This window comes from Bufo gargarizans, chromosome 2, assembly GCF_014858855.1.
Source record: "Bufo gargarizans isolate SCDJY-AF-19 chromosome 2, ASM1485885v1, whole genome shotgun sequence".
Lineage (NCBI taxonomy): Eukaryota > Metazoa > Chordata > Amphibia > Anura > Bufonidae > Bufo > Bufo gargarizans.
Genome location: NC_058081.1, coordinates 241,262,453 through 241,280,940, shown reverse-complemented (window position 1 = coordinate 241,280,940; position 18,488 = coordinate 241,262,453). Strand labels below are relative to the sequence as shown.

The following is an 18,488-nucleotide window of genomic DNA, read 5'->3' as shown; positions in this document are numbered from 1 at the left end:
AGTGTGAAAGTACCCTTAAATTGGGAGATCACTTTAACACTACCTGCACGCGGGTGCAGGTTTTCAAACAGAATTTCTGCACTGATTTTTGTGAGGATTTTTCTATGTTTCTGCACCAAAATCGGCATGTTACTTGCTGATTTTTGTTGCAGAATTAGATGCGGCTTTGCCCTGATTTCACCTTTTACTTTGCAAAGGGTTAACTCCGCACCACAAACCCACAGAAATCATTGACTTGCTGCAGATCCGTATGTGTTTTGCGGTCCGCAAATTGCAGATCCGCAAAAAAAAATAAAAAAAGGATGACATTCCGTATGGCATCCGTTTTTTGCGGATCCATTGTAATAATGCCTATCCTTGTCCGCAAACTAGAAAACAAATAGGACATGCACTATTTGTTTTTGCGGAGCAACGGAACGGACATACTGATGCGGACAGCACACGCGTTTTTTGCGGACCCATTGAAATGAATGGGTCCGCATCCTATCCGCAAAAAAAAAGGGAACAGACACGGAAACAAAATACGGTCGTGTGCATGAGGCCTTAGCTGCAGTTTTTCCTCATGACAATCCATGGAGAAAAAACACATTTTGTCCGCAATGTGTGCAGGTACCCTAATGTGAACATTCACCGTGCACTATGGACACCTCTATACACCACTGAAAATTGGTGAATGATTATGCAGTGTAAAGGAGGGGGGCATGTAAGGGGTTTGTCACAGTGCTAATTCACTCTTGGAGTGCTGATGGGTTGTTCTGGAAACCAGGCCCTGATGAAGGCCCCTGTCTGCAATATTATCTGCTATATTAGCACGCTCACTAGATCCCAGAGGCATTATGCTTACAACTATCATATACGGCAATACAGAAAGTATTGTCGTGTGTTATATCAAAAGGATTGCATGTTCGAGTCCCCTACTGCGACAAAAAAACTTTTTAAAAGTCTAAACATTTTTTTTAAACGTATAAAAGAAAATAAAAAATCTTCAGAATTGCAAATTTCCAGTTAAAAATGCTTTATTAAGTAAAAAAACTAAATAATTGGTATTGCCATGACAGTAATGATCTGTACTCTTTTATCTTATATGGTGAATCTGGTTTAAAAAATAAAATAAAGGCTTTAGCTAATAAGTATATTTATTTATTATTATTTTTTTGTCGTCCTCTCTCTTCTAAAAACATTGGATAAAAAGTGAACAAAAAGATGTGCTGTAGAATAGTACAAATGAAATACACAGCTCGGGCCCACAACTTAATAATAAAGTCTCTCCTTTATATGGTGACACAAAAGGAAAAGTTGTAAAAAATAAATATGGTACCTCCTGTAATCATATGACTTGCAGAATTAAGTTAACATGTTATTTAAAAGGAAAAAAAAAAAAATGCAGATTTTTTTTTTCTCTCCCATCCTGAAAGATGTAAAGAGTAAACTTTTTATTCAACTTTGAAAAAAGAAAAAAAGTCCCAAATGCCCAAAGAATATTTTTCTAATTTACTTTTTTAAATTGGTTTTGACAAAGAAGTCTGCTAAAGCTGACATGCAGGAGTTTTAGCTTGGTGAAGCAGGCACAGGCAGGAGCCTACTCCTCTCAGTTAATCCTGGCATAGTACATGGTTACAGGGTTCCCATGTGCTATGCCAGCATTTAGCCAACCTCAGGGGGCACAGACAGGAATAGGAATGTGTGCTCTTGCCCGTGCTCCCTGCACTGCGGCCCCATTGATACAGTACAAGCAACCCGTATTCCACACACCGCTGAGAAGTCAGCAATGTGTGAATAGACTTGCGCGAATCGACCTTCGGATCATAGATCCGAAGTTGCTTTGTTCAAATACTTATATTTTAATGCTGTATTTGTACAGTATTAAAATGTAAAGTCGCATGAGAATTCGGTTAATTCCTACTGTATGCATATAAGCGTATTGAAAAACAATTTAAAATGGCAATTTGAACTGGGCTTTGGGACCAAAAGCCAGTTTGAATTGCTGTTTTAAATAATTTTTTCAATACGCATATATGCATACAGTAGCAAAAGACTCGCATGACTTCAGTTAAAACGAACTTTGGCTCCATGGAGCCAATACATTTTAATGCTGTATGGATACAACATTTATAATGTAAGAATTTGAACAAATCACCTTCGATCTATGATATAAGCCTAATAGTGAATTTAAAGTGTGGTTGAAATCGGGACTTAAGGTGCAAATTTCTTCTGTAAAAAGTCAAAATCAATGAAGTATATTATAAAAAATATTTTTAGGGAATTTGGAGTATTTAAAAAAAATAAGTTGAATAAAAGTTAGTTAATAAAATGTACTGCTATATTAACTGAAAAATGTAATAGTTGTTTTTTGGTATGTGACAATGAATCACTGTCCTGGAAGCCAAAGCAGTTTGCATGCTATAGGGGTTAATCAGACTTGATTCACTTTGTCAGTGGGGCTTGTGTCTCTACACTGAAATTGTTCAGTCAGTTCTGAAAGTGCATGGGGGAATAAGAAAAAATCAGTCAGTAGAGCAAAGAGGTCTCCATGGCCTATGGGTAAGGAGTCTTCAGTTTTGGGCAACCCCTTGTGTTTTTTTTTTTTTTTTTTGTGTGGTAAATTGTTGTCTTGTTTTATTCTCTGTACCTAGACTGACAGATTAGATTTGTGTTGATATATAGTATATAGCTAACATTGTTTCATTAAATGTTTCAATTTTCAGTTGCCTTGTAGAAGGAGATGTCAAAGAAGAAATCTTGCAACCACCAGAGCCTCTTCCTGTGCCACCAATTCTGACACCTTCTCCTCCTTCTGCTTTCCCAACTGTGACTACTGTGTGGCAAGATAGTGATCGTTACCATCCAAAACCTGTCCTGCACGTAGTATCCTCTGGAAATACGACAGACATGAATGAGAACTATAACAAATCAGGGGACGTAGTTGAAAAAGGAGAGCCCGTTGTAGAGAAGAAGCTAGAACGAAAACTAAGCATAGAAATAAAGAAAGTACCTCTTCAAGAAAGCCCAAAAAGTTTTGAGACCAGTACGGGTCTTCAGCGGGGACTTGGCTTTAAAATAAAATCTACTTCATCTTATGCAATTGACCAATTGCCTAAAACTCAAGTGTCTAGTTCTTTGGAGTCTCTGTCATTAATATCATCAAATCCTTGTGTTGACTGTGAAAGTTCAAGATCTACTAAATCTTTAGAAGATGTGCCACTGGAGAGAAGCACTGATCCCCCAGCAAGACCAGATCATCTTCCACTAGAAAAAGGAGGACTTTCAGATTCTGCCAGCTTGGGAAATGAGCATACGGAGAGTAAAAATGAGTCTTCCTCTGCTGATAAACATTTAGATGTGTGTCATTCTGATAGTAAGACTGTACTAAATAGCAGTGCTCCCCAAACAGGGAGTCATGCTGACCTCAACAACACTCCTGCACTTCAGGCACCCTTATGTTTTACCAATCCACTTCACTCTGATGACTCCGACACAGAGGAGGGAAATTCATATGGGGCTATGGAAAAAAACTTGTCTAATATATCGACCGCAAGTGCCACTGTTTCTGCATTGTCTGAAAACCCATCAGTTAGAAAAGTATTGCCCATGTCAATTGCCAGGCATGAATCTTCTGTGAAGCGCCCATGTTCTGAAAAAGGTAAAACCGCCTGCCTTTTACAAATTTTTTTTTTTTTTTTTTTTTTTTTTTTTCATCTAATCATTCATTCTCTGACTGGACACAACGACCAGAGGTCTCACCAGGCTGGATGGGAGGTCTGGAGATCACTGTTTTGCAGATACATTGACCTAAATCATAAATAAGACAATGGGGTGGAAACTGTCTATAATATCACTTTATTGCGCATAACAACCAGTCACAGCACAGCTTTCATTTTTCAAATGTAGAGTAGAAAATGGAAGCTGTGGTGTGATTGCTTGCTAGGTAGAACCATGTCAGTGTTTCCTATAGACAGTTTTATAAGTCTCCCACAGTGTCTTAGATGGGGATACCCTTTTGACTTTCTTCTTCACGGGTTTTAATAGATGATTTATCATATGTTAATTTTTTGGGTGACCATTCATTTCTTTTTCTTCTGTAAGAATGCAAGTTCTTCCCCTGGATGGGGCTGTCCCTACTGGTGAAGAAGTGTCCACCTGCCTGTTGATGGACAGGGCCAGACATCTAGCCAAGCCCTAACAATCTTGAACCTGTGCTGCTGTTGAGTAACATCACAAGAACAGAAGCTCTGCTTGCTCCCAATGTGAAAGCAGAGCCTATGCACTTGCTCCGCTGCCTGTAGCAGCGGCACAGTGTAGGATTGTTAGGGTTGGTTGAGATTTCTGGCCCTGTCAATTAAAAGGCATGTGGGCGCTTCTTCACCTGTGGGGACAACCCCCTCCCAGGTGAACTCCTGCAAATGAGATGAATACATTTTTTAATCGGGGAAATGTAGTGGAAAGATTTTATACTTCCCTTTACTCCACTCCTGATTTTGGCTTTAAATAGTGTCCAAATCTGCTGTGTGTGGATAAGGTCTTGGTTATGTGGAACACTCTCTGATACCTTGTGTGCTTGTTGCGATTGCCAGTTTTTAGGCAAGTGTTTACTTCTGACACAGAGGATTTTCCTCTGAATTCAGATACAGAGAAACCTTTTCTTAAAGGGCATCAATGACCATGAAATTTACTCTTAAACTAGGCATAACAGCTTGTAGGACTAGCTCAGCCGAATGTTAGACACCTTTCACTTAGTGAGAGGGTTATTTTAATCAGCAGTTAAAGGGATTCTCCGGGCTTGTACCTTACAAGCCTCATTTAGCTAACCTGTGGAGAGAAGGCACTTTGAGCTGTATTTGGCCTTCAGTCGCTCCACCGATTCTTCTGTCCTGGCTTTGATCACATAACCACCCAACTGGCTGGAGGCTCTTCCTTTGTCATGACAGGATGTGTTCCTCTCTTCCTGTTCCAGCTGCATAATGTAGATGTACCTGAACGAGAAGAAAAGAACACATCTGGTCGTGACTCAGAGATGGGGCCTCTTTCAGACAAGTGTGTCATGTGCGGAAATCACGCTTCATGTGTTTCGCAGGAACTTATGGCTTAATAGTGCTATGTGTCTCTGCATGACCATACTTCTACAGAATTATACTGACATAATGCTGATATAAAGGCTTTTCAGGTAAGCCCTAGAAAACCCCTTTAAGTGCACTGAGGGTCTATATCTTTGGTCCTTTTGCTTCCTCTGCTAGCACCTCCATTTCCTGATTGACAGCACCAGGTGACATAACTATGCAGGAACTTGGCTCTGTCAATCAAGGAGTGGGAGGGGCTGGCGAGAAGAAGCAGGAGGAACAAGGGTGCACACAATGGCTTGGGCCTGCCCTCAGTGCACCGATAGGACCCACATCTATGAAACGTTTGATATATCAATCGGAATAGCGTCCAAATGGGAATATAGCTTTAAAGACGCTTTGTATTTTGATGCAGCCTTTACATGTAAGGTTATATTTGAAAGCCAAAACTAGGAAAGTAATGAAAGATATATTGTTCTTGTATGGCAATGCTCATTGACCTTACAAGACTTTAGCAATGTAAAAACGCAGTGCCAGCCCAAAGCACACTGGGGCACTTTGACAATGACCTCATTCTCCATGTTGGCAACACGTCTTACATTTGGATCATATAACCTGACTGTAACACAAATAATTATGCACATATAGAAAGTGCGTGTGTGAAAAGCTTTTTCTGTCCATGAACGAATTCTCCTAAATTTACATGCATCTCTTTGCAGGTCATCAGTCTGATACTACTGCAGACACTCTGCAGGGAAAGAGCATGGGTTTAAAAGAAGAAATGATGGTGCCACAGAACAGTGCAGCTGAAGGTATGTCCTCATTACATCAGTATGGTTAAGGCATACGTGGTTTTTCATTAACCACGGTCCATGAAAAACCCGGCCTGCTGAGTGCAGGAGAGAACGGCGTCATTGGTTGCTGTGCCCGCGCCGCTGTACAGTAGTGCTCGTAGGATCTATACGAGTGTATTACCTAGTTAGGAAACATTTTTCTAGTAAAACCTGGAGAGATGTCCAATTTTGTGTAATTCATAGGGCTATTTATGCATTTGATATTCCGTGGGCAGGTTCTAGAACTGACAGAATAACTCGTTGCCCTAAATGCAACACCAAAGGCACTTATTTATATAATGGGCTTTGGGAATGTGCTCAGGTTCAGAGATTTTGTGCTCTAGTTTACCAACTGATGAGAGAAATAGCACTGAGGGCCCCCCACCTACATCTATGGCATGTTTTCCATTATTTTGACTACTGTAGCAGTGGGATATCTATGTTACTTAAGTATCCTCATCAGCTATTCCATACCATTTTGTTTAATGGCTAAACGGTATCTCGTTCAGCTTTGGCTACAACCTGCTTTACACACTATGGAGGAAGTGGTAGATCGTCTAAAATATATACTGATTTTAGAGAAGCTGGACACAGAAAAACAAAAAAACCTGGCTCACATCACTATTGTTTTAGAAAAAATATCAAATATCTGAAACACTTTCTACATACACAAAAGACCCATTACTTATATTGTTCACAAATCTGTCTAAATCTGAGTTAGTGAGCACTTCTCCTTTGCCGAAATAAGCCATCCCATCTCACAGGTGTGGCATATCAAGGTGCTGATTAGACAGCATGAATATTGCTCAGGTGTGCCTAAGACTTCCCACAATAAAAGCCCACTCTGAAATGTGCAGTTTGATCACACAGGACAATGCCACAGATATTGCAACATTTGAGGGAGCGTGCAATTGGCATGCTGACTGTAGGAATGTCTACCAGAGCTGTTGCACATGCAATGAATGTTCATTTCTCTACCATAAGCCGTCTCCAAAGGCGTTTCGGAGAATTTGGCAGTACATCGAACTGGCCTCACAACCGCAGACCACACCAGCCCAGGACCTCCATGATCGTCTGAGACCAGCCACCCGGACAGCTGCACCAACAATTTGTTTGCATAACCAAAGAATTTCTGCATAAACTGTCAGAAACCATCTTGGGGAAACTCATCTGCATGCTCGTCGTCCTCATCTGGGTCTGGACCTGACCGCAATTCGTCGTCATAATCGACTTGAGTAGGCAAATGCTCACATTTGATGGCGTCTAGCACGTTGGAGAGGCGTTCTGTTCACGAATGAGTCCCGTTTTTCACTGTTCAGGGCAGATGGCATGTGTAGCGTCGTGTGGGTGAGCGGTTTGCTGATGTCAACGTTCTGGATCGAGTGGCCCATGGTGGCGGTGGGGTTATGGTATGGGCAGGCGTATGTTATGGACAACGAGCACAGGTGCATTTTATTGATGCCATTTTGAATGCACAGAGATACGTGACGAGATCCTGAGGCCCATTGTTGTGCCATTCATCCACAACCATCACCTCATGTTGCAGCATGATAATGCACAGCCCCATATTGCAAGGATCTGTACACAATTCCTGGAAGCTGAAAACATCTCAGTTCTGGCATGGCCAGCATAATCGGTGGACATGTCGCCCATGGAGCATGTTTGTGATGCTCTGGATCGGCATATACGACGGCGTGTTCCAGTTCCTACCAATATTCTGCAACTTCGCACAGCTATTGAAGAGAAGTAGACCAACATTCTACAGGCCACAATCAACAACCTGATCAACTCTATGCGACTGAGATGTGTTGCACTGTGTGAGGCAAATGGTGGCCACAACAGATACTGGTTTTCTGACCCACCTCACCCCACCCAGTAAGGCAAAACTGTGCACATTTCAGAGCGGGCTTTTATTGTGGGTAGTCTAAGGCACACCTGTGCAATATTCATGCTGTCTAATCAGCACCTTGATATGCCGCACCTGTGAGGTGGGATGGATTATCTTGGCAAAGGAGAAGTGCTCACTAACTCAGATTTAGACAGATTTGTGAACAATATTTGAGAGTAATGGGTCTTTTGTGTATTTAGAAAATGTTTCAGATCTTTCCTTTCAACTCATGCAAAATGGGAAACTGTTGTGTTTTATATATTTTTTTTCAGTGTATATTTACTAAGTGTGATTATATATACGATAACGCAAACAAATCACACGTAGAATAATAAAAATATAATAATCATATTGAGCCTAAATATGGGGTAGGTATACAGTTGGCCATGCTATGACCCATGGCTGTCTACCTCGTTGTAACAGATGACCGACACCCCCAGGGTGTAGTGTACAAGAGATAGGGCAAGCAATACTTGCATCCTACCTAGGAGGAAGTTCGTGTTCGGATCCTACATAATTTGTTAGTGGAGACCACACAACTATTTCCATTAGCCCCTCCTCCAGTGTGCATCTCTCATGTCTCTGAGATCACTCAGGAATGTGGTCTTATCAGCACAACAGAGGATGGTTACTACATTTACACAGAATGATAATAATAAAAGGGAACTGAATTAAGGGGAAAGAGAACCAATCGGTACTTAATAAAAAAAAAAAAAATACCCTTACAATAGAGGAACTAAGACAGTTGATGTCCCCATTTACACAGACTGAATGGCAGCTAGCTAAACAGTTGCAAGTTTCCTGGGTCCATTGATGCACTCTGATATCATGGGGGTGATAAAGGAGCTTTGTAAACACTTTGCTGTGACGAACCTGGTATGTAGCGTTCTATTAAAAAATTATTATAATGGCCCTTGAAGTTGACAGTTTTTTTTTGTTTTGTATCGGCCTAGAGGTCAACATGTTCTTTTTCTTTATAGTGTCATAAAAAAACGAATAAAACATGAGAATAACTTTCTCTTTTTACAGGTGAAAAATCAGCATCAGGGAACTCACCATCACAGTGCACATGATGGCTACCAAAAGAGGAAACTTTGCCTTTTCAATGGACAGTGATCAAGCCTGCAGATGGAGCAGCATGAGATGCTATACATAAATTACAAGACTGTACCATAGAAAGTGCCACTACTAGGACAGTATTCCATGACCATCACATTTCCATGTTGTAGGTTTGCCTGCACAATGGTACATTCTGCTGTACAATTCCATATCTATATAATAGCTCCCATATTTAAGAGGGTTGATTCCAGTGTCAGTGCTAAATGTTTCTTTGCTGGGACCATATACCTGCCTTATATAACACTTTGGTTTAAAACAAGAAAGTATTACATATGATTTGGTAACTTAATGTATTACAGTACTGCCTTAATGTCTTTTAACCCTGTTACACGCTGCTTGTAGATCTGTTAATATAGTAAGACTTTTATGATAGTTTACAGACTACTTTTTTGCTAACTTTTGATTAAATTGTATGCATTTTTCTATTTGTACAGGGCAAGCAGGTATATATTTGACAAAATTGCAGTCATAAAATATTAACAGAAGATGTAAGAAATCTCAGCATGGTATTAACCTGTTCTTTATACAGAATGTAAATTATTGGCCCTGAAGTTTTAGTTGTTTCTTTTTTTATTTTTAAATCATTCTAGCTGGCTGAGAAGCCCAGCATTGCAGGTTAACCAATAAGATTGTAATACAGTTTGTAAATTGTAAGCTAAAGGTTATTTTTATAATATACATTGTTTCATTGTCAACTTATTTTGTCCTGTTTATTATTTGGTTGTTGGCCAAAAATAACAACAACAAAAAATAACACCAATTGTGGTGATGAATATTTATACCCTTCAGTATCATTGACACACATACTGGTATGTAGCCCTGTAGGGAAAAATGTGCTACCAGTATAGACAATGATGGGTCATGTTACAAATTAATGGGATCGGCTTTAAATATGGCAGTGTAAAAAGCCTGGCGGCATATCCAGTATTTTCCAGATGCAGAACTAAGAACATGAAATAAGGATCATTTCATGTTGCACTTGGGGCATGTTTTAATAAAAATGCATATGTTCTACTCTGGTCACAGTATTTTGAAGCTGTATTAGTAAAATCTGGAGTCTATAGTAGGGGAGAGATGGAAGCTTTCCATAATAGTTTTTCTCTGTTGGTACCACTCCTAGTTTTTTTACAAATATTGATGTGAATCAGGTCTTCTATTAGAACATATAGAACGCCCTCCGTTCATTTCCCCGCTCCGTTCTCATTGTAGGTGCGGGTCCCAGAGGTGGGACCTGCACCTATCAGACAATGGGGGCATATCCTAGCGATATGCCCCCATTGTCTGTGATGTAACTACCCCTTTAATGTTTTGTCATAAAATATATATATATATATATATATATATATATATATATATATATATATATATATACACACACACACACACACACACACACACACACACACACACACACACACACACACACACACACACACACACACACACACACACACCACCAAAAGTTTGGACACACCTTCTCATTCAAAGAGTTTTCTTTATTTTCAGGACTATGGAAATTGTAGACTCACACTGAAGGCATCAAACTATGAATTAACACATGTGGAATTATATACATAACAAAAAAGTGTGAAACAACTGAAAATGTCATATTCTAGGTTCTTCAAAGTAGCCACCTTTTCCTTTTGATTACTGCTTTGCACACTCTTGATGAGCTTCAAGAGGTAGTCACCTGAAATGGTCTTCCAACAGTCTTGAAGGAGTTCTCAGAGATGCTTAGCACTTGTTGGCCCTTTTGCCTTCACTCTGCGGTCCAGCTCACCCCACACCATCTTGATTGGGTTCAGGTCCGGTGACTGTGGAGGCCAGGTCATCTGGCGCAGCACCCGATCACTCTCCTTCATGGTCAAATAGCTCTTACACAGCCTGGAGGTGTGTTTGGGGTCATTGTCCTGTTCAAAAATAAATGATGGTCCAACTAAATGCAAACTGGATGGAATAGCATGTCGCTGCAAGATGCTGTGGTAGCCATGCTGGTTCAGTATGCCTTCAATGTTGAATAAATCCCCAACAGTGTCACCAGCAAAGCACCCCCACACCATCACATCTCCTCCTCCATGCTTCACTGTGGGAACCAGGCATGTAGAGTCCATCCGTTCACCTTTTCTGCGTCGCACAAAGACACGGTGGTTGGAACCAAAAATCTCAAATTTGGACTCGTCAGACCAAAGCACAGATTTCCACTGGTCTAATGTCCATTCCTTGTGTTCTTTAGCCCAAACAAGTCTCTTCTGCTTGTTGCCTGTCCTTAGCAGTGGTTTCCTAGCAGATATTCTACCATGAAGGCCTGATTCACAGTCTCCTCTTAACAGTTGTTCTAGAGATGTCTTCTGCTAGAACTCTGTGTGGCATTGACCTGGTCTCTAATCTGAGCTGCTGTTAACCTGCGATTTCTGAGGCTGGTGACTCGGATGAACTTATTCCCCGCAGCAGAGGTGACTCTTGGTCTTCCTTTCCTGGGGCGGTCCGCATGTGAGCCAGTTTCTTTGTAGTGCTTGATGTTTTTTGTGACTGCACTTGGGGACACTTTCAAAGTTCTCCCAATTTTTCGGACTGACTGACCTTCATTTCTTAAAATAATGATGGGCACTCGTTTTTCTTTACTTTAGCTGCTTTTTTTTCTTGCCATAATACAAATTCTAACAGTCTATTCAGTAGGACTATCAGTTGTGTATCCACCTGACTTCTCCACAACGCAACTGATGGTCCCAACCCCATTTATAAGGCAAGAAATCCCACTTATTAAACCTGACAGGGCACACCTGTGAAGTGAAAACCATGTCAGGTGACTACCTCTTGAAGCTCATCAAAAGAAAGACAAGAGTGTGCAAAGCAGTAATCAAAGCAAAAGGTGGCTACTTTGAAGAACCTAGAATGACATATTTTCAGTTGTTTCACGCTTTTTTTTGTCATGTATATAATTCCATGTGTTTAATTCATAGTTTTGATGCCTTCAGTGTGAAGCTGCAATTGTCATGAAAATAAAGAAAACTCTTTGAATGAGAAGGTGTGTCCAAACTTTTGGTCTGTACTCTGTGTGGATATATATATATTATAGTTGCAAGAAAAAGTATGTGAACCCTTTGGAATGATATGGATTTCTGCACAAATTGGTCATAAAATGTGATCTGATCTTCATCTAAGTCACAACAATAGACTATCACAGTCTGCTTAAACTAACAAACACACAAATAATTAAATGTTACCATGTTTTTATTGAACACACCATGTAAACATTCACAATGCAGGTGGAAAAAGTATGTGACCCCCTAGACCAGTGATGGCGAACCTATGGCACGGGTGCCAGAGGTGGCACTCAGAGCCCTCTCTGTGGGCACCCGCACTCTGGAAAAAGTCTATGGTGTACAATATGCCTTAGACTTTTCCTGCCATTCATCAGCGCAGGGTGTACTATGAACAGCACAGGCACCGCACTGAATGTAGGCAGGCTATTATAGCTAAATCATAAAGTGCATAGAGGATATACTATATTGGACTATAATATCCAGGTTAAATTGCTTTGTTGGCACTTTGCAAAAGAAGGGGGTTTTGGGTTGCAGTTTGGGCACTCGGCCTTTAAAAGGTTTGCCATCACTGCCCTAGACTAATGACATCTCCAAGAGCTAATTGGAGTGAGGTGTCGGCCAACAATCAAGATGAGATTGGAGGTGTTGGTTACAGCTGCCCTGCCCTATAAAAAACGCACACCAGTTCTGGGTTTGCTTTTCACAAGAAGCATTGCCTGATGTGAATGATGCCTCGCACAAAAGAGCTCTCAGAAAACCTACGATTAAGGTTATAAAAGTATCTCTAAAAGTCTTGCTGTTCATCAGTCCACGGTAAGAAAAATTCTCTATAAATGGAGAAAGTTCAGCACTGCTGCTACTCTCCCTAGGAGTGGCTGTCCTGTAAAGATGACTGCAAGAGCACAGCGCAGACTGCTCAATGAGGTGAAGAAGAATCCTAGAGTGTCAGGTAAAGACTTACAAAAGTCTCTGGCATATGCTAACATCCCTGTTAGCAAATCTACGATACGTAAAACACTAAACAAGAATGAATTTCATGGGAGGATACCACAAAGGAAGCCACCGCTGTCCAAAAAAAAAAACATTGCTGCACGATTACAGTTTGCACAAGAGCACCTGGATTTTCCACAGCAGTACTGGCAAAATATTCTGTGGACAGATGAAACCAAAGTTGTGTGTTTCTTCCAAACAACTCAACACTATGTGTGGAGAAAAAGAGGCACAGAACACCAACATCAAAACCTCATCCCAACTGTGAAGTATGGTGGTGGGGGCATCATGGTTTGGGGCTGCTTTGCTGCGTCAGGGCCTGGACGGATTACTATCATCGAAGGAAAAATGAATTCCCAAGTTTATCAAGACATTTTGCAGGAGAACTTAAGGCCATCTGTCCACCTGCTGAAGCTCAAAAGAAGATGGGTGTTGCAACAGGACAACGACCCAAAGCATAGAAGTAAATCAACAACAGAATGGCTTAAAGGGTTTCTGTCACCAAGTTTTGGGCTATAGAGATGCAGACGTGCACGGCTAGATCGCCGCTAGTATGTACGCAATATACCTGTCATATAGGGCTATGTGCTTTTATTTTCTTTAAAAAAAAGGATTTTAGAGATATGTAAATTAGTCTTGTAGGTGTCCAAGGGGCTATACGAACCTTCCTGGTGCCCAGCACCGCCTATGTCCTCCTAATCGCCTCCTTTCATCGATAGATTGTTGTAATCTCGCGATGCGAGTGCGCAGTTCTTTCCTTGAGGCTGATGCCAGCACAGGGAAGGAACACGATATCGTTGATGAAAGGAGGACATAGGTGGTATTTTCTCCCAGGCTTTGAGCGCTGCGATTGGCCAGCGCTACAGCAGAACAAGGGCAGACTCCGCCTACCATAACTTAGTGACTGAAGATACCGGAGGGCATAGCGGGAGAACGGAGCGGCGCCCAGGCATAATAAGTGCAGTGAGATCCCTGGGCGCCGCTCTCCATGTCTGTATACTTAGTTCACAATGTCAGGATCGGTGAAAGGTCCTCTTTAATTCACACAGCAAAAGTCCCCAGAACTCAAAAACATGTCACCTGGCAGTCCACAGCAGGCTTTAGGGCTCCTGGCTTTTAGCTGACAGCTCTCAGCCTTGCAGTATGGCAGAACTCCTCAGCTCCCAAAACGCAGAGCTCCACTATCACCTGGAGGTTCATTCCACACCCTGCTGAGTTGCTTGCTGGGTTTTTAAACCCCAGCCCAAAACCTGGCATTGACATGGGGAACAGCCACCCACCCTGCTCTTTGGCTGATCCTAATAAGAACCGGCCCGGATTGGCTTTACATCCACACTAAGTAAAACATTGTCAGCGAGCACTAGCTGTCGCTGACACAAAATTACAAGTTCTTATCTTACCGAAGCCAGGAACCTCTGTGACACGTACCTTCCGTCAAGGACAGACCCTTGTGCCTTCCTGAGGGGATGAACACATGCCAGACAGTGTATTACTTAAAGTTTTGCAGTGACAAGAACCACTTGGTGACCCGAGCATTCCTCTCTTTGGCCTAGCTCATCCACTTGAGAGGGGAGTGATCTGTCACCAGACGGAACAGGCACTCTCCACTATACTGTACCGGGTCTCCGCTGGAGTGTGCTTACGGCTGAGGAAGACAACAGGATGCTCCTCCACGTTGACTTCCTGAGACAGTACCGCACTGAGGCCTACTTCGGAGGCATCAGTCTGTACCACAAATTCCCTCTTGAAGTCGGGCATCGCCAAAACCAGGGACCCGTTCCGTCTCTTTAAGAGCCCTGTCAACGGAGCCGCTAAAGTGGCAAAACGGGGGAACAAACCTCATGTAATCCCACCATTCCCAGGAACGACTTTACTTGTCTAGAGGTCGCAGCCAATTCTGTATCGCCTCTATTTTGCTTACTTGGGGTTTAATTACTCTGCGCCCAATGTATTTAGTCTCCTCTAACCCTATCGCACATTTCTTTGGGTTAGCTGATAGTCCCGCCTTTCGAAGGGAGTCCACTACAGCCTGTACTTTGGGCAGGTGACTTTCCCAGTCGGTACTGTGAATGATTATATCGTCCAGGTTAGCCGAGGCATACCACCGACGTGGACGAAGTACAATATCCATTAGACGTTGGAAAGTGGCGGGGCGCAATGCAGGCCAAAGGGTAACATCTTATACTGGCACAGCCCCTCTGGTGTAATAAAAGCAGTTTTCTCTTTGGCTGCCTCCGTCAAGGGTACCAGCCAGTACCCTTTGGTGAGGTCTAAAATTGAAAAATACCTGGCTTGGCCTAATTTCTCAATTTGTTTATTTACCCAAGGCATTGGATATGCATTGAACTTTGATATTTCGTTCAATTTCCGAAAATTGTAACATCCCGTCTGGCGTGGGAATTAAGACTATATGACTGGCCCACTCACTTTTTGACTCCTCAATGACGTCCAGCCGCAAAACATGAGCTGCACTTCCTCCGGAGATGGCTTTTCGCCAAGCCTTGGGTACCCGGTATGGCTTTAACAGGATTTTTGCCTGAGGCTCAGTGACCATGTCATGTTGGATTACGGAAGTGCATCTAGGGAGGTCTGAGAACACATCTGTGTTCTGACTAACTAACTCCCTGGTTTCCTGGGCCTGTTTAGAGGAGAGGCTGTCAGCAATTTTTATTGTGGCAACCGCTTCCCTTGCATCAGACAAAGGAGCCGGAATCTCTTGTCCAAGAATGCCCGGCCACGGCCACCTTGAAAGGTTTCCCTATCCTTCCACCGTTTTAGTAAATTAACATGGTAAACCTGCTCCGGCCTTTGCACCTTGTAATTTATCTCTCCAATTTTTTCACGTACCTCATAGGGCCTCTGCCACCTGGCTAGGAACCTACTGTCCACAGTCGGCACCAGAACCAAAACCCGATCACGCAGGTTAAAGTTCCAGACCAGAGACTGCCAATTATAGATCCGACTCTGAGCTACATCCAACAAGCCACGAGGATGTCTGCCATATAGCAATTCGAAGAGCGACAACCCAGTAGAGGCCTGGGGCACCTCTTGCACTGTGAACATGAGATAGGGCACAAGAAGGTCCCAATACTTTCCATCTTTTGGTCACCACCCTCTTTAACATAGTTTTTAGAGTTTTGTTAAACCTTTCAACCAGTCAGTCAATCTGTTTGTGGATGGTACACAGACAGTAACGGTTTAATACGCAGCAACTTGCAGAGTTCCCTCATGACCTTGGACAAAGGGGTCCCCTGCTCAGTCAGGACATCTTTAGGTAGCCCCACTCGGATTAGGCTCTTAACACTTAAGTCCTGGCTGGACTAGCTTTCTCTAAGGCCTCATGCACACAACAGTATTTTTGTGCCTCCGTGTTTTTTCACGGACCCATTGACTTGAATGGGTCCGCGAACCGTTGTCAGTGAAAAAAAATAGGACACGTCTTATTTTTTTCGACGGACTGGAAACATAGATGCGGATGACAAACTGTGCATTATCCGAGTTTAACGGACCCGTTGAAAGTCAATGGGTCCGCAGAAAATCATGTAAAACGGAACAACGGTCATGTGCATGAGCCCTAATGATGTAATTTTACTAAAATTATAGCATTTCCCAATTATAATGCTTAAGCTATCAGCTACCTTAAAACTCAAACATATCCCAGTTAGTAGCTATTCTGATATGGCTTTATTAATTTTTCATAGTGTATATTACCGCCGCACCTCCAGCATAAAATGTCTCCCATGTCTACCTACTCATGCTTCTAATGTGGTGTTCATAATACTGGTCTCTGTGATGAATCCCGTGCCCCGACTGACGTCAGACGTAGAGTACGTCGAGCTCACAACATACGGTATGGTCACTAAGACGTGACGCCCTCCTGAATGAGCATGTAAGGTCAGCTTGGTACAGTTTACACCGACTCCTCCTGCCCACACGGGCATAGAGAGGCAACAAGCTGAGGGAGCCTGGTCACTGCCAAGTTAAACAGCACCCCAGCTCAGGAAATCTGCCACCGGCTTCTCGTTTGATATAAGCCTGGTCCGGTAACGGGATTATATAGGGTGAGACACCAACCGCGGTAGTTTATACCTAGGCCAAAACACAGACGTGGGGATTCATGATTACGATATAAGACTGCACAAGATTAAATTATATATTTAATCACCTTAAGGGAACACTAGATAACACAATATACACTAAGAATATATACAGTGGTATGAGGTTACAAATACAGGTAATATGGTACAAACAGGATTACACAGAGTACAAGTCAGTTACTAAGTATATGAATGTTCCTTTGGGTTATGATGGTGGAATAGTCCTTGGCTGCGGTGGGGGCAGTGATGTCAGCAGTTTCCAGGTCTCTCCAAACACATGGCACGATGTGACCCCCCTTTCAGAGAAAGGCTCACCAGCTTGCTGGCACAAGCCTTTTAACCTGTAGCCAGCCCCTCCCCTCACGACCTCTGGGAGGGGTCTACCCCCCTTTGCTGGGCTGGCAGCACATGAGCCACAAAACCGATTAGAGCTCATGGCTCCATGCCAGAATGCCGCAGGGAGGTGGTTCTGGGACCAATGGATCCAGCTGCCAGTAGAGTCCAAGCATGGTACTGTTATTTGGTTTCTGTGGGGAGATATGTATAATCTCCCTTCCCTGGCATCCCACCACCACACAAAGACTACGGGCCTATTCATCGTGGCCACAGGGACACATATGTATCGGGTTTATGTCTGTGATGGACGGGCGATTCATAATTCCTTATGAACTGCCAGTTCCATGATGTCTGGGTGGGGGGGGGGGAATGATAGATCTGGGCAAGGGCTGAGACCAAAAGTACAGTACAGACAAAGTTTGGACACCTTCTCATTCAAAGAGTTTTCTTCATGACTATGAAAATCTTAGATTCACACTGAAGGCATCAAAACTATGAATTAACACATGTGGAATTATATACATAACAAAAAAGTGTGAAACAACTGAAAATATGTCATATTCTAGGTTCTTCAAAGTAGCCACCTTTTGCTTTGATTACTGCTTTGTACACTCTTGATGAGCTTCAAGAGGTAGTCACCTGAAATGGTTTTTACTTCACAGGTGTGCCCTGTCAGGTTTAATAAGTGGGATTTCTTGCCTTATAAATGGGGTTGGGACCATCAGTTGCATTGTGGAGAAGTCAGGTGGATACACAGCTGATAGTCCTACTGAAAAGACTGTTAGAATTTGTATTATGGCAAGAAAAAAAAGCAGCCAAGTAAAGAAAAACGAGTGGCCATCATTACTTTAAGAAATGAAGGTCAGTCAATCCGAAAAATTGGGAAAACTTTGAAAGTGTCCCCAAGTGCAGTAACAAAAACAATCAAGCGCTACAAAGAAACTGGCTTATATGCGGACCGCCCCAGGAAAGGAAGACCAAGAGTCACCTCTGCTGTGGAGGATAAGTTCATCCGAGTCACCAGCCTCAGAAATCGCAGGTTAACAGCAGCTCAGATTAGCGACCAGGTCAATGCCGCACAGAGTTCTAGCAGCAGTTCCAACCACCGTGTCTTTGTGCGACGCAGA

At 42.5% G+C, this 18,488-nt stretch overlaps 1 protein-coding gene across 1 annotated transcript in view; it reads left to right on the top strand.

Annotated features, from left to right (window-relative positions):
- Nucleotides 1-9,907, top strand: part of PTPN12 (protein tyrosine phosphatase non-receptor type 12) — a 50,755-nt gene extending 40,848 nt beyond the window's left edge. Inside the window, exons 13-15 of the mRNA XM_044280145.1 lie at nucleotides 2,706-3,640; nucleotides 5,774-5,866; nucleotides 8,805-9,907. Coding sequence (XP_044136080.1) covers nucleotides 2,706-3,640; nucleotides 5,774-5,866; nucleotides 8,805-8,848 — 1,072 coding nt within the window. The 3' untranslated portion in view covers nucleotides 8,849-9,907. The remainder of the gene's footprint in view (nucleotides 1-2,705; nucleotides 3,641-5,773; nucleotides 5,867-8,804) is intronic.
- Nucleotides 9,908-18,488: the final 8,581 nt, after the last annotated feature.